This window comes from Pocillopora damicornis, chromosome 5 (assembly GCF_964200805.1).
Source record: "Pocillopora damicornis chromosome 5, jaPocDami1.2, whole genome shotgun sequence".
NCBI lineage: Eukaryota > Metazoa > Cnidaria > Anthozoa > Scleractinia > Pocilloporidae > Pocillopora > Pocillopora damicornis.
Genome location: NC_142674.1, coordinates 26,158,332 through 26,173,208, shown reverse-complemented (window position 1 = coordinate 26,173,208; position 14,877 = coordinate 26,158,332). Strand labels below are relative to the sequence as shown.

Sequence of the window (14,877 nt, the reverse complement as noted above, 5' to 3'; positions counted from 1 at the left end):
AGGTAAGTAACCATTTCTTGTTTGACACATCGGTGTTTTCACTCGCATTGATATTTCATTGTTCCACTTCGAGACACGCGGTTAACAATACTCACGAAGAAGGAGTTAAGATATAACTTATTAACTTTTACTATTTTTATCATCCAATTACAGATAGGAGCCGTTCCTGTATTTAGTCGCTAGTGTTTCTTGTAGTATAGAACAACACGAAACATGGTGTCAGGAGTAAAGTTATACCGTGCTCGTAAGTTAAATTCAAGTTAAATTACTTCGAAAAGCAAGCGAAGATGTCGGATATTGAATCAGAAATTCCTCCCACACCGAGTGCGAGTACCGCTGCCGTTGTGAGTCAAGCACGTGGTCCCCGATTCGTGCCGTCGAATTTTCCAGTGCCTCAAGTAATGGTCTGCAAGGGGGATAAAGCGTCTAATTGGGAGTTCTTCCGACAACAGTACGAAGATTACGAAATTACCACGGAACTCTGCCAGCGGCAAATGTCAGTTCGCCTGGCTTCCCTTCGTTCGATTATGGGAAAAGAATGTTTACAAATTTTAAGAAATTTGAGCTTGACCGCCGAACAACAAGCAACCGTGAAAGGATGTCTGGATGGTTTGGAAGCGCACTTTAAGCCTCAGCAAAATGTTGTGTATGAAAGATACGTGTTCAACAGCTGTGTACAAAGTGTAGAAGAAAGTGTGGACGTCTAAGTCAATCGACTTCGAAAACTCGCTTCATCTTGTGAATTTGGCGCGTTAACTGACGAATTAATTCGCGATCGGCTTGTCATTGGAGTGAAAGATAGGGATTTGAAAGGCAGACTACTCAGGCAGAAAGGTTTCTCGTTGCAAAAAGCCATAGAAATGTGTAAATCAAACGAAATTACGAAGCAGCAATTGAAGAGCCTGGAAAACGAAGAAAAGAAACCTCATGAAGAAGTCAACATGTGTAAACAAAGTGGCCGCCGCTCGTCAAGAACAACAAAGAAACCGCCCGCACAAGACTTGAAAAAGAAAACACCCGACTTCAAAACCAAACCCGAGAAAGGAAACTCGAAGCGAAAATGCAAGTATTGTGGTAAACAGATGCACAACAAGAGGCAAGATTGTCCTACTTTCGGCTCAACGTGCCACAAGTGCAAGAAAAGCAACCATTTCGCGTCGGTCTGTAATTCAACGCGACGAGATCAAGTTAATACTGTCGAAGATGAAAACGACTCGGATTCTGATCTCTCAGTTCTCACAGTGGATGTAGTCTCCGCAATCGCCGGTAAAGGTAAACAAGTCCTTGCCAAGTTAACATTCTGCATTCAAGACAAATACAAGACGTCTATGGAGTGCCAACTAGACACCGGTGCCTCGTGCAACGTGATCAGTCATCGAGATCTGTCTATTCTGTTGCAGAACGGATCACCTCCACTTAACCACAGTTCAGTCAAGCTTAGATTGTTTGATGGATCAATCATGCGCACCCTGGGAGAAACACACCTAACTGCAGAGCATGAAGGAAAATGCCACACCCTAAAGTTTCAAGTGGTTGACTGCACAAACAAACCTTTGCTATATCTGCTGAAGCTTGTGAGCGAATGGGTCTTCTGAAGTTCAACTTCACCCCTCCGGAACGTGTGAACATGGTGGAAAATATGGCAGACCTCCCTCTTACAAAGGAAAAGATCTTAAGCAATTACAAAGATGTTTTTGATGGCTTAGGACACATAGGTAACTCCTCGTTGGTGACAGTCGACAACATAAAACCAATCCAACACACACCCAGACGTGTACCAGTCGCGCTTCGCGACGAGGTAAAAGACAAGCTGTCAGACCTGGAGAAGAGAGGTATCATTCAGAAGGTAACTCAACCTACGGAATGGATTAGTAGCATGGTGGTTGTAGCAAAACCGGGCAAAATAAAGATATGCTTGGATCCTAGAGACTTGAACAAAGCCTTGAAACGCCCCAAGTATCAGATGCCAACACTGGAGGAACTTCTTCCCAAACTAGGAAAAGCACAGGTATTCTCCACGCTTGATGCGAAAGATGGATTTTATCAGATCGCCCTAGACAAAAAAAGTAGCATGAAAACAGCATTTTGAACCCCGTATGGACGATACCGTTACAAACGAATGCCTTTTGGGATCAGCGTAGCACCCGAAGAGTTCGAGTGTAAGCTTCAAGAAAGGTTAGCTGACATTCCTGGAGTGGTCGTGGTACTTCAGCGAGCGAGACAAGCAAATCTGAAGCTAAACAAGTCCAAGATGAATCTGAGAAAGCCTGAAGTATCATTTATGGGCCATGTCATCACAAGCAAAGGTCTAAAACCAGATCCAAAGAAGGTGAAAGCGGTGGAAGAAATGCCCAGACCTAAAAGTAAGAAGGAATTGTCAAGTCTTCTTGGTTTTGTGAACTACTTATCCAAGTTTCTACCCCGACTTGCCGAAGTAGCGAAGCCACTACGAGAACTCACATCCAAAGAAGCAAGATTTCTCTGGTCACCGCAACACGAAACTGCCTTCTCTGACGTCAAGCAGCTTGTGGTCAACTATCCTGTACTAAAATTTTATGACCCTCTAGCTGAGGTGACCTTGCAGTGTGACGCCAGCGAATACGGATTAGGTGCCACTCTCCTTCAAGATGGCCAACCTGTAGCATTTGCATCTAGCACTTTGTCACCCACTGAAAGGAACTATGTTCAAATAGAGAAAGAGTGTCTAGCGATCGTTTTTGGATGCCAACGCTTTGACCAGTACCTTGCAAGAAAGGACAAAATCACTGTTGAATCAGATCACAAACCGTTACAAGCCATTTTTCTGAAGCCTATTCATGCAGCACCGTGCAGACTCCAAAGGATGCTCTTACGTCTATTGCGATACAACCTTGCGGTACAGTACAAGAAAGGAAGTCAAATGTACTTGGCTGATCATCTCTCAAGAGCTCCAGTAGTTGAGAGAAAAGAAGCAGATGAGCTAGATGAATTCCAAGTGTTTGCTTTGGAAGTAGAGAACCTCAACCCCTTCGATGCGATCAAGTTCTCCCTTGGGAGACTTGAACAGTTGCAAACATGCACAGCCCAAGACCCAGTTCTACTGACACTGAAGACAACTGTCATTACTGGATGGCCAGAAGTAAAAGAGCAAGTGCCCATCCCTATCAGAGATTACTGGCTCTATCGTGACAAAATCTCAGTACACAATCGAGTGCTGTTCAAGAACCACAGAGTTATCATACCAAAGCTTCTGAGGGAAGAAATCATGTCAAGGATCCACTCAAGTCATTTGGGTATAGAGTGCTGTCTGAGGAAAGCAAGAGATGTGGTATTTTGGCAGGGGATGAACACTCAGATCAAAGAAATCGTGTCCAACTGCCATGTCTGTGCAGAATTCCAAGCACGTAATCCAAGACAACCCTTACAGACACATGAGATTCCTGAAAGACCATGGAGCAGATTCGCAGCCGACCTCTTCATTCTTCATGGCAAGAGTTACATTGCTCTAGTGGATTACTTCTCTGACTTCATAGAAGTAGCCGAATTACCTGACAAAACATCAAGTTCAGTGATACAGTTCTTAAAGGAACAATACAGTCGCCAACTTTTTGTTCATTTTTAATGTGTATTGCTGCAGTTGCATATTTAATTTGTTTTTAATTTCAAGTATCAAGTAATACAAAACTTTGATAATCATTTTATTAACAGGTCTTTTAGCATTTGCCATGGAGAGTCAGGATATTGCTGCAGTATTTGGAGAATAAAACTCTACCTTGGTAAGTCAGTATTACGACTTTAAAGAGTGACCAGCATCTAATTTCTCCTTACAATATCTCGCCTGAATCAAACATAAAGGCTATGAGAACAAAGGAAATTATCAGCAAGTTAAGAAGCTTTTGACATCTTGTTAAGTAAATTCTCCAAGTAAACAACTAAAGAAATGTATATAGAACAGTATGGAGAATATGCATACTAATGTCAGGATGTAAAGGGGTTTTTGAAATATTGCACCTTAACTTTGTGTTTAACAGCATTTGTTTTCCAAAAGTCAGAGTGTATAGTTGGGTTTTGAGTGTCTTCAGTCATTGCAATTTTTGTTTTGAACACCTTGTTTAAACTATAAGCTGAGGATTAAATGTTGAATTTCACACATTTAGGTTCCCTGTATCCTGCAGCAGCTGCACATTTTAAAGGACTTGTCAGACCTTACACAGCCCCCCGTGACAGACCTGTTAAACAGGATTATCCTGAAAGCAAAGATAAACAAGAACAAGAGCGAGAACAGTAACAGTATGTTTTAACAAGGTAAAGAAAGTGAATCTTGCTGAGCCAGGACCATCATTCACAGTGCCACAGAATGGTGAAACATTTGGTTTGTGTAATGGAGGAGTGGAAGAAGCAAAGTGAGTTGAATCTTCTAACAACATCAAGTTAATCTACATGTAAGTGTCTATTCAAACTGAGTGGTATGACTGGTTTGCAATATAAAACACCTCAAAATCTTCTAGAGTTCTTTCAGTCAACTTTTACCTTTATAAATGAGTTTTGATAAAATGATTGGTATTATCATATATTCTAGCATACATTTCATACATTTCCAGCCAAAAAAAAAGTATATTTTGAGTTTCCAACAGCAAACTGACTCAAATTTTGGTAAACATTTACCATATGTCCTTTCAGAGGACTTTTTGTGTGAAACTCAGGGAGCAGGCCAGCATGTCTCAGAATGGAAGATTTTGATCAGGAATAAAATGATCACTTAAACAATTGTTATCAAGAACAAAACTATTAAATGATCATCTATGAAAGTTTGACACCGAAAACTCTGTTTTAAGCCAGTTTCTTCTGAATGGACGTAATGGAATAACAAGAGCGAAATTCTCTGGCAGGTGCTTTACCGAGGCAGCAACCTTCTTCAAATCTTATTGAAAGCACTTCAAGGATAAGAATAAGCTCCAATATGTACAATTGATATGACAAAAGTGAGATCTTTTGGATGGGATCATTGAAGCTTTCAATGGAATAAACACTAGATATCAGTAAGCGCAAATAGGGCCTTTGAGAGTTGGAGTTTATTTTTTTGTGCCTCAAAATTCCACTCTTGTGAAAAATGTTGGAAAGCTGCACTTGATGTTTTTTTTTACCCTCTGACTCCCAAAATCAGATTGTAATTCTCCCCTATATTTGCTACATCTTTGACATGTAAATTAGTTATGAGAATTTGGTGTTTAGATCAAGATAACAACTTCTGCCCGATAAGTTTGTGTATTCTTATTAGCTGTTAAGTGAATAATGTATGTATATTATTGAGAGAAGTTACATGTTGATCACTTCTGGGAGTTTAAGGGTAGCAAGTTTCACTTTCAATTTTGAACCAGGGGGATTTGATAGTACATCTAGGTGGTTACAATAACATGGATTGAAAAGTGTCCTTCCTCAAGCACTTCAATATTTTTGTTCTTATTATCATATGTTTTTCTTCTTTTATGTCCGGGAGAGAGAGGGGAATAAGGGGAAGGAGGAAGTATGCCAAATAGGTTTGCCCTGTACAAGCTAACTCAGTTTCCTTAAAATTTGGAAATATTTTCCTTTTGTTTCAGGTAAAAGTTGTCTACAAGCAAAACATCCATTGCTAGTTAAAACAAGCAAGGCCTTCCATTCCTCTGGAAATGTAATTTGTGCACCTATGGGAGGGTACCACATAGTCCCTATGTCCTTTTCCCTCTCCCCCCTGATTCTTGGCATGCAGCAGAGACTAATTCTGCAGTATCTGACTCCCTTAGGGGAATATCAGGAGGTATGTGTTGTAATTAGGCACTTGAGCATTTAATTATATATGAAGAACAGAGAGTCTCTCCACTGGAGTATGTGGGAAGTTTGTGGGAAAAGGGCTCTGAATCAAGGATAAATTAGAAATGTCACATAACTTGAAAATTTTGAGTTTGGACTGTTTTAACTAGTCATGCAAGAGCAAGAAATATCTTTTGGAGGAAGGGACATACGTTGGCCTTGGTCAGAAGATAACGCACTCGAATCAAGAATTTTTGATCATCTGATGCGCTTTAACTGAACGTGCGCGAGCAAGAAATACTTTTTGGATGACAGGACATAAATTGGCCTTGGTCAGAAGATAATGCTTAGGGTTTTAACTAATTGGCGTGAGCAAGAAATATTTGTTGGATGAAGGGATATGCATTGGTCTTGGTCAAAAGTTAATGCACTCAGCTCTGAATTAAGAGGTTCTATTTGAGCCGTAGCAACTTTTATCAGTTCCTATGGCAACTAAAACAGTCGTAGCGTAGCCTGGAGCATTGCTTGGCTATTAATTTATCTTGACACATTTTTCTTTGAACATTTCAATTCAGCTGTTTCCGACAGTGTTTGAATCTAAAGCCCTGGATCTTGTAATGCACTACATTGCATTTAAAGGCCAGGTGGACCTACAACTAGTCTTTGAAGCCCTCAAGGTAGGAAGGAGGCAGTAACGTCATGTTTTGTGTTGTACATCTAGAATTTCATGCAGTTACGGTTGGTTTTCACCCTCGCCGGTGTACTTACAAAAAGCGTACAGCGATACGATCTTGTGAAAATCAAACCGATAGAATCAGAAGCAAAATACTGATGCCTCTTATGACTCCTTCGCTAATGATATGTGAAAAATAAATTGTTGGAGTTTTGAGCCATCGGTTAACTCAGTTAAGAACTGGCATTGCCTGTGATTCCGACAATCGAGTTTTCACTGGATCATAAGCGTTGGAATTCATAGCGGAATCGGAAGGAAAGAAATTGTTCGCAATATTCCAACTCCTATTTCGTCAAGCTTTTGGCTCCACTTACGACTCCGACTCTCGATTTTCTCTGGGTCGCTGGCACTCCTACGACTAATGAACAATTCGATTCCAATTCTGTCTTTTGTGTAAACGAACCTTTAGACACTCTACCACATTCATCCCTCTTGAAAAGCACTACTTTAACTCTTCAACTCCCAGATCAAATTTGTAATTCTCCTTACTGTCAACCATAGAATTCTTATAATGCTAGTTCGGATAACTTAGTAGTAGATCAATTAATCCTGCCCGAATTGATAATTTTCTCTATTCTCATCACCTGCCTGCTTGATATTGTATTGATATTGTAAGGAGAAATTCTGTCTTGGTCACTCGTGTAAAGTTAAAGGTTAAGACAATAATGCATTGTACGGACTGAGATCTGACAAAAAAAGCCGCAGAATTTCAAAGCTATTTCCTTTTATTGTCGTTTTAGTATTTGGCATCCCTTCTTTGTCATAAAAAGTTTGCCACAGAATTTGTGACCCATAACGGAGTCCAGCGGTTACTAGAAGTGCCACGCCCATCGGTGGCTGCAACAGGATGTTCTATGTGTTTGTATTATCTCGCTTACAATGAGGACGCCATGGAGAGGGTAAGAGATTTTTCCATTTTAGGGTTTTTCCAGGTTTCCTGATTTGTAGTTGTAAGAAATGCATTATTTAGTGCAGATTTAACTTACCAATGATTTGTGAGTTATGAGCAGACCAGTTTTTTCTAAAAGAAAGAGGTAACGAGTATCATTCCGTTAAACATGAAATAACAATGAATAACACATCTCTGCTTATTTTTCATCAATCTCCCTCCCCTCTCCCTCCTCCCCCCTTTAGTGTTGGTCAGCGGCTACTCGCACGATCGTACGTAGGAGACACGTTTTTGTAGTCCGCCATGTTGATTGCACTAATTACGAATAAAGGAAGTTGTGTTATTAGTATTGGCCGCTTGACTGTAGGACTGTGCTACCGGAATTGGAAATTCTCGGAAATCGTTTCAACTCAAGGAATTGATGTTTTTGATAATTCAAAAATCCATATCGTATCAGAACATTAGTTGTAGCGATTTTCTACTGCCCTCTAAAAGACACAGGTAGCCTTTTAGTATTATTAACTTAAGATTTTTCTTAATTTTTCTCACTGTATTGTAAATGCCATTTTTCGAGGCCTGTCCACTGCTCTATGTTTAAATGATCGATGGCTAATCGTTCCATATTGAATGGAAATTAATTGTTGTTACTGGCATATTTTGCTCTACTTGTGAACTCTGAGTATCTCTACAGACATTTTTTTAAATTGAAAGCGTATAAGCAGCTTGTTAATCCTCTCCATTCGTGTTCCTTTGCTCTCATTCAAGAGCGGACGCCATCCGATTAGCGGCCGACGTGACCCGCCTTGCTTTAGAGATGCTGTTTGTGTTGACAGTCGGTCCTAAGGCTCAGATGGCGCTGTGTGAAGAAGTGCAACTTCCTTCAGGCGAACAACAGAAAGGAATGAGGTATGATTTACGGAAAAATAATTAACTTAGACGTGAACTAACACTCGAAAATTCCCACCAAAAGTCCTTGGTGATCACCATAAGGAGTAGTAATGTTCTTAGTCGGTTTATTTTAATGACCCGTGATAACATTTGGTAACGAGAGGTTAGAAGGCTTATATACTCTCTATTTAGTCAGCTTAAGAAATCTTTTTTTCCAGGCTTCTGCTGCGTTGCGCTGAAGGGAGTTTACTCAACGACTCTGAGGTGTAGAAAGCCGCTCTGCACGTCATTTGTAACTGTGTGTGCGGTCCTCGAGTCAGGGTAAGTAGCTAGTGCACATTTTGATTGAGTTCCCTCTCTCCCGCATGAGTTCCTCAAAGTTTTCTCGCGCAAAAAAAAAAAACAACAACAACAACAAAAACAAACAAGCAAAAACAAATAAGAATCAGAGTTACAGGGGTAGTTTGTTGGGTAGAGCAGGCGAGAATTCTTCATTTTGAAACTGACTTGGTAATGATAAAGTTGCGCAAAGTTGAGTCAATATCGGAGTCAACACAATAATCTTCGCTTACCTCTGCACGGTTCCTCAACCCCCCCTCCCTCCCCTCCCTCAACGCGTTTCTCCTCCCAGTCTTAGGCCAATTAGAGTTCATGAAAAAAATTCTTCTCAAACGTTAGGAATTTAAAAGTACTCAGTGTTTAAAGCTTTAAGCTACCAGGCTGAGTGCATTGTTCCTTTTGTTCCAGTTTCGGTTCAACTATGATTCTGGCCTGATTTTTTTTTCTCATTTTTTATTTTTTTTCGACTGCTTAAGTAGTGTTTGGCGTCACCGCGATGATTACTCTTGTCTTCATTGTTTCCATATTAGCGGAGCTGTTGCAAAACTCCAGTCGAAATCCAGGCTGGCTTTCAAAAGCAGCGACGACATCTTATCCAAGATGTGGGGATGTGTCAGGGCCAGTAATGGCATCAAGGTTCTGCTTCCTTACTGATGGTGAAAACGCCATTGGTTGATGCAGACTGTATTCGTGCTCGGGCTTGTAAAGCGTTATGTGGTTTATCGAGGAGCGACAAGATTAGACAAGTCATTGGAAAACTACAGCTGTTTAACAGCGGCCACTTAAAATGTGAGTATTGCACAGCGCGGTGCTTTTTTCACGCTTGTCCAATAATGTATATTATACAGCTGGGATTGCCCGTTGGCAAGATGAAGCGAGTCCTGTGTTCTGATAGGCTACCCGAGCTGTTATCCGCTTGAGATATCACGCTTTTATCTCGCGCAAGATAAAAAATTGCGTGAATGAAAGTGATCCTCGCAGTAGAGTGCACTACTTAGGCAGTAGTGAAAATAAGGCCTGAAAAAAATTCAGGCCTGTACGGGATTTGAACCCATGACCTCTGCGATACCGGTGCAGCGCTCTACCAACTGAGCTAACAAGCCAACTGGGAGCTGGTCATGAAGTTGGTTTTAAATAAACCCGTGAAGTGACTTTATATGTATATGACTTTCATATATTCTTACCCATTTATAAAAAATTCCGTTGCGAAGACTTACAAAGTTTGTAATGTTTAGCCAACGTCGGCAAAGAAGTCGTAAAAAGCGACAGAAGAGAGTCAAAACACTTTGTCAAATGTAAAACGAGCACTCACCATCACAGTTGGCTTTCTTTTCCAGCGCTTAAGAGAAAACAAGTCATGTCAAGTCAAGTAAGTCCTTCTTAAGCAACTTTAATCAGTCAAGGGCTTTTGTCTGGTTCAAGACTCTTCGTCTCAGTCCATATAAACGCCAAAAAGAGCTCGCCAAATATCCAGCTATCTTTACCTCACGCTCGGTAAAAAAACGCATATTTACAGCCATGTTGACCTTCTAAAACATCATTTAGTTTCTTTCATTTACGTCGACTCGATGTCGTTTGTCTTGAATTTGTTCACAGTTTTGATGTGAGAGCCGATCATTGAGGATAATGCTTCTGACCACGCCCTTTTCTGCAAATATGCTGCCGAGCTACTTGAAAGAGTCACTGGTAAATCCCTGGCTACGTCCACTGCAGTCCCGTCCCTGTCTAGAATAAACAAGGTATGAACTTGAAATTGAAACAAGCTGTCGTCTCACACAGGGGAGGGTGGAGACCTTCAACAGCGTCTTTACTCGACAGTTTACTAATCATTAACTTTCGTTTGAACGGCAAACGTACGGAAAAGTCTAATTTCGATGATTAAAGTTTTGCTTAAATAATGAACAATCGATGATTTTGATTTGAAGAATTTGTGAGAATCTACTATTTTGTATTTCTTGTTTAAATATGCAAAGTCATCGAAACTGCTTTCAGGCTTTCTCTGTTTTTCGGAGGAGGGGAGGAGGGACATCCTTTCCCTGCCGTCCCCTCCTAAAAAGAAACATTCGATCTTAGGTAAGATGGTCACACTATCGGTTTTCATCTAAATACTTTTAGATTAAGAGGTGCTTTCTAGAGCATTATAAGAACAGCCTAGCAAGAAATTATATATAAATTGAACAGTTTTAGAGTTTTAATTGTCCTTTTACTTCTCTTACTCAATAGCTTCTCTGGGGTAGGTTTTCTTACTTATTTCGATGTTCTCTTAAGTAGGACACTTTTTCAAACCCTGTACAGCCCAACAACTAAATATCAGCCTTTACTTTCTTAGGCTAATGTTGTTGCGCAGACTCATATTTCATATCCGGCAAAAGAGCTTTTACAACTGGTTCACAGTCACCTCACAACCCAAGGTTTGTTGTGGAACGTCGTGGAGCGTTAAGAGAAAATCAGGTAAAGAGGCGGAATCACAAGCAGAAGAATTTCCCTTTAAACCTATTTACTGGGATACCCGTGGTAGCCCAGTCATAAAATGCCTTTGTTTTTTTGTCGTCTTTTTTTTTTTTTTTTTTTTTTTTTCCTCCGCCACAAAATCGAAAAATTGTGCAATAGTACCCAGAGGTCATTGGGCCCTCAACACCATGACAACTAACTGTGATCCAATGAGGTGTTCACATGCTGATCACGCGTGCTATCTTGATGATGATTGACGTTGTCATGCACGGACAGGGCCGGGTCACATGACGAACAAGAGATTTTTGTCCATAAAACTCTTTTGTCAGTCGTTTTGTATTTCAACGTGTTTGGATTGCGATCATCTGGAGCATTATGGCGCAAACGCTCAAAATACTTACAGACGCATACACAAGTCGTATTGTTCGCGGCCAATCCACACAAAAAGATGTTATTGAGCGGTAATTTTGGAACGGACTCAATCGCGAATGCTTGAAAGCCATGAAAGCATTGAATGCCTTGTATGTCTTGTATGCCGAGTATGCCAATGTCTTAGTTGAAAACGTAAACTCGTTGTAAAAAGCAAAATCTGAAATCTGAAACCAAACTGCATATACTCTATGCAATCTATTGAACAACACTACTACCGTGAGACTGAAGAACAAAATTAAAAATGGATGGAAACTGCTTGTGAAGAAAGACGCCATGTTGGATTCACTTGATGCTAGGGAACGTAGCTACGATAACAGTGCGAATGGTATTAATTTCACGATCAGAAAGGTGAATCTTATGTTTGTTTTCATTGTAGTTGTATGGATATTCTTTTTTAATAAATACATGATCCAAAATCCCTTTTTTTCGTGTATAATGTTATTATGTTAAGTATTGTTTACGCAATTGTCTTGTCACAGGTGGCCCAAGGTCACGTCTCGATAAAGAGCCAACGATTAATTCACGAACGCGTCACGCGTTGTGTGACTTAGAGTAAGTTATGCTAGGAACCGTTGAAAATTTGAACACGTTATAAGGAATAGTATAGGGAACGAAATATGGTCGATTTACAATGATAAATATTTCGAAATATGAAGATTTTTCTCGTAAAATCAATAAAACCTACTCATACCCTGTGTATCCGTTGTAGTTTCTGGCGATTGTTGCCGTTTTAAGCTTGCCTTACCATCAATATTATTCACGTCATCTACTTTTATTACATTGGTAAAATCTGTACAGACATCACACTAACCAACTCGCGCGCAAAGTAAGAAGACTTTGTTGAAGGCTAGAAATTATATTACGATCGATTTTCATCAAGAAATGGGCCAGGAATTTTCCACAATACTGCAAATAATCGTGAAGGCTGATTGCGGAAAAGCGATTGCGTGACGCTCGGTAAGCTGTAAGATGACATGTTATTATATACCAGACGTAAAAACTCTTCAGATTCTCAGTCTGCATTTTGTACCCACTCTGCAGTCTATATTTTGTATCCAGTCTGCAGTCTGCTGTCTGCATTTTGTACTAATTCGACATTTTCATTCTTTCCCGCGTTAATAATCTTCTTTCCTTTTTTAAGAATGTAGACCACTTACAATGTTTCAAGTAATCCACCCACCCTACAAAAAAATAACTCTTGCATGCATAGCATGCCTATGTTTTGAGACAGGTGTATGCCCTTGGCCAGACCTGAGCTCACTATTTCAGTATACTAGTCCGACACGCGTAGTATTACTACACTTGATTCCACGGATCCAGTACCATCCAGGTATCCCAGTTACCCTGCTCACAGGGTCTAGTTTTAGATCACACCCCGCTTTATAACACACTCTTGAAATTTAGAAACGAAAGTCCCAAGTCATCCGACAGTCCAACAATTATGCAGAGCTGGATTATTTCTATAATTTTATAGGAATGATCTTTGTTGTAAGGCCTAAATAGGGAATCCGGTTTGTAAACTAAGTCTCTGCTTCATATTTTGATTGAGTGTCGTAAAGCAATCAAAACAACCAATCAGAACGAAGAAAAATATCACGTGGAGCCATCGACTGAATCTAAAGTAAAAATTAGCAACCTTCTGAAGCGCGGCGACAAAATCGCAACTGGTTTTAGTTTTGAATCTGATTGGTTAAGAAGGTGGCGTGAGTTGTCTAGATCAATTACAGCCCTTAGCAGAGCAAAGGCGAAGCCTCCCAGATTACTTTGGACACTCGAATTAAATTTGTTCTAGTCTTGAGGGTGTTTGGCTCATTTGTTAATCAAAGGTGTGGTTGTTTTGGACTAGGACTTCATGAGACTGCAGAGGTTTTACGGAGAGAAGCCAATCTACCTGACCCAAAACCTGAATCAAATCTGCTTTACACTCCTACTAATAGGAAAGTATGTGTTGCATGTTGTCGTTGTTAAGAGCTAATGTCAGTATGCATCAGGCAAACAGCGGCAAGTCACCCAAAATTTGCTTTCACTCCTACTTTCATATTTTGTAGCCCAATATGTTCTAATAATTGTGGTGTAGTTTCTTTATAAAAATTTATTTTAGTTTTCGAGAAATGATTTTTTTCGTTCGACCGCTCAAATATGCAAATTTCCACTGTGAATATTACCCGAATTGTGTGACCTCATGTAAAGAATATACCAGACCTACGGTATTTCTGTCAACATAATCCTTTGTTTTATCATCTATGATTAATCCCCTGTCATTATTGAAGCTGGCAAAGAAATATTTATTTTTTGGTGAATGTTTTTGTCTGACATACTTTTCCTATGTCTAAAAGTAGCATCAAAACAAAGACAGTTTTAACAATGACCGATATGACACAATCGAATGCCAGGGAACGTAGCTACGTGGCAACCGGTATGAACTCGTTCTTGAACAAAGCTCATTCGGATATCATTTAAAGGCCCCTAAAAATTTTTATTCCCAGAGCATCACGCTTTGCTCGCCTGTCTGAATACTCTAAATTTCAATAGCGTTGAAGCAACAACCCGCTTCTAACTGCTTCGCTGCCGCTGAAACAACGATTAGTGACCAAAAAAAGCACATGTTCTAATATTTTCAATTCAACATAAACAAAAATCCTTATACATGCCAAATATTCATTTGTATCGGTATCAATTATTTCGTGACTATCTCATGATATAAATGGGGGAGGGGAAAGCACAACGCAAAACCTGGGCTCCTGTCAAAAAGTAACACCCAGGCGCAATATAATAATCGAAACGGCTAATGAAATCATAACTAAACAAGATAAGGGTGCTACGTTAGACTTTTTTACAAATTATAGTGATTTTTGCCAGTTAGCAGTGGCGACAAGTGGGCACATCATGTATATTTCATAATCGCTATCAAGTAAATTTTACCGGACTTTGAGTTCGTCTCAAGATAGAACAACGCAAATACACAAGGAAATTTTTACAGTAACTTTATAACCATCCTTTTGTCTTTTAAAAGCTTTAAGCTCAGTAGATTCTGTCATAAAAAAGTATGTCGGAAAAAAATATTCACCAAAAAATAAATATTTCTTTGCCAGCTTCAATAATGACAGGGGATTAAGGTTAGGTGATAAAACAAAGGATTATGTTGACAGAAATGCCGGATGTCGAGTGGATTCGTTACATGAAGTCACACAACTCGGGTACAAAAAAACTACACCACAGTTATTAGAACATATTGGGCTACAAAATATGCAAGTTGGATTGAAAACGAATTTTGGGCGACTTACCACTATTTCAAATTTGTCCGATGGATGTTGACATCCTCTCTTAAATTAAATTTCGTCTGCAGAAATTTCAAAATCCTGTCTAAACGATAAAT

General features: G+C 39.8%; 2 protein-coding genes across 2 annotated transcripts; both read left to right on the top strand.

Annotated features, from left to right (window-relative positions):
- The first annotated feature begins 5,293 nt into the window (after positions 1-5,293).
- LOC149046202 (DDB1- and CUL4-associated factor 1-like) lies at positions 5,294-7,604 on the top strand. Its single transcript, XM_089206973.1, has 3 exons — positions 5,294-5,776; positions 6,345-6,446; positions 7,243-7,604. Exons 1-3 carry the CDS (start codon positions 5,666-5,668, stop codon positions 7,441-7,443), a joined length of 414 nt encoding a protein of 137 aa, XP_089063099.1. The 5' UTR covers positions 5,294-5,665; the 3' UTR covers positions 7,444-7,604.
- Positions 7,605-8,376: 772 nt separating this feature from the next.
- On the top strand, positions 8,377-11,192 carry LOC149046201 (protein mahjong-like). Its single transcript, XM_089206974.1, has 4 exons — positions 8,377-9,407; positions 9,956-9,987; positions 10,215-10,357; positions 10,948-11,192. The coding sequence occupies exons 1-3, from the start codon at positions 9,272-9,274 to the stop codon at positions 10,218-10,220; spliced, it is 174 nt and encodes a 57-aa protein (XP_089063100.1). The 5' UTR covers positions 8,377-9,271; the 3' UTR covers positions 10,221-10,357; positions 10,948-11,192.
- Positions 11,193-14,877: the final 3,685 nt, after the last annotated feature.

Coding starts and splice junctions, on each gene's coding strand:
- LOC149046202 (XM_089206973.1), top strand. CDS start 5,666: ATGGGAGGGTACCACATAGTCCCTATGTCCTTTTCCCTCTCCCCCCTG. Junction 5,777..6,344: donor CCTTAGGGGAATATCAGGAG/GTATGTGTTGTA, acceptor ATTTCAATTCAG/CTGTTTCCGACAGTGTTTGA. Junction 6,447..7,242: donor TAGTCTTTGAAGCCCTCAAG/GTAGGAAGGAGG, acceptor TTGTCGTTTTAG/TATTTGGCATCCCTTCTTTG.
- LOC149046201 (XM_089206974.1), top strand. CDS start 9,272: ATGGTGAAAACGCCATTGGTTGATGCAGACTGTATTCGTGCTCGGGCT. Junction 9,408..9,955: donor TAACAGCGGCCACTTAAAAT/GTGAGTATTGCA, acceptor TTTCTTTTCCAG/CGCTTAAGAGAAAACAAGTC.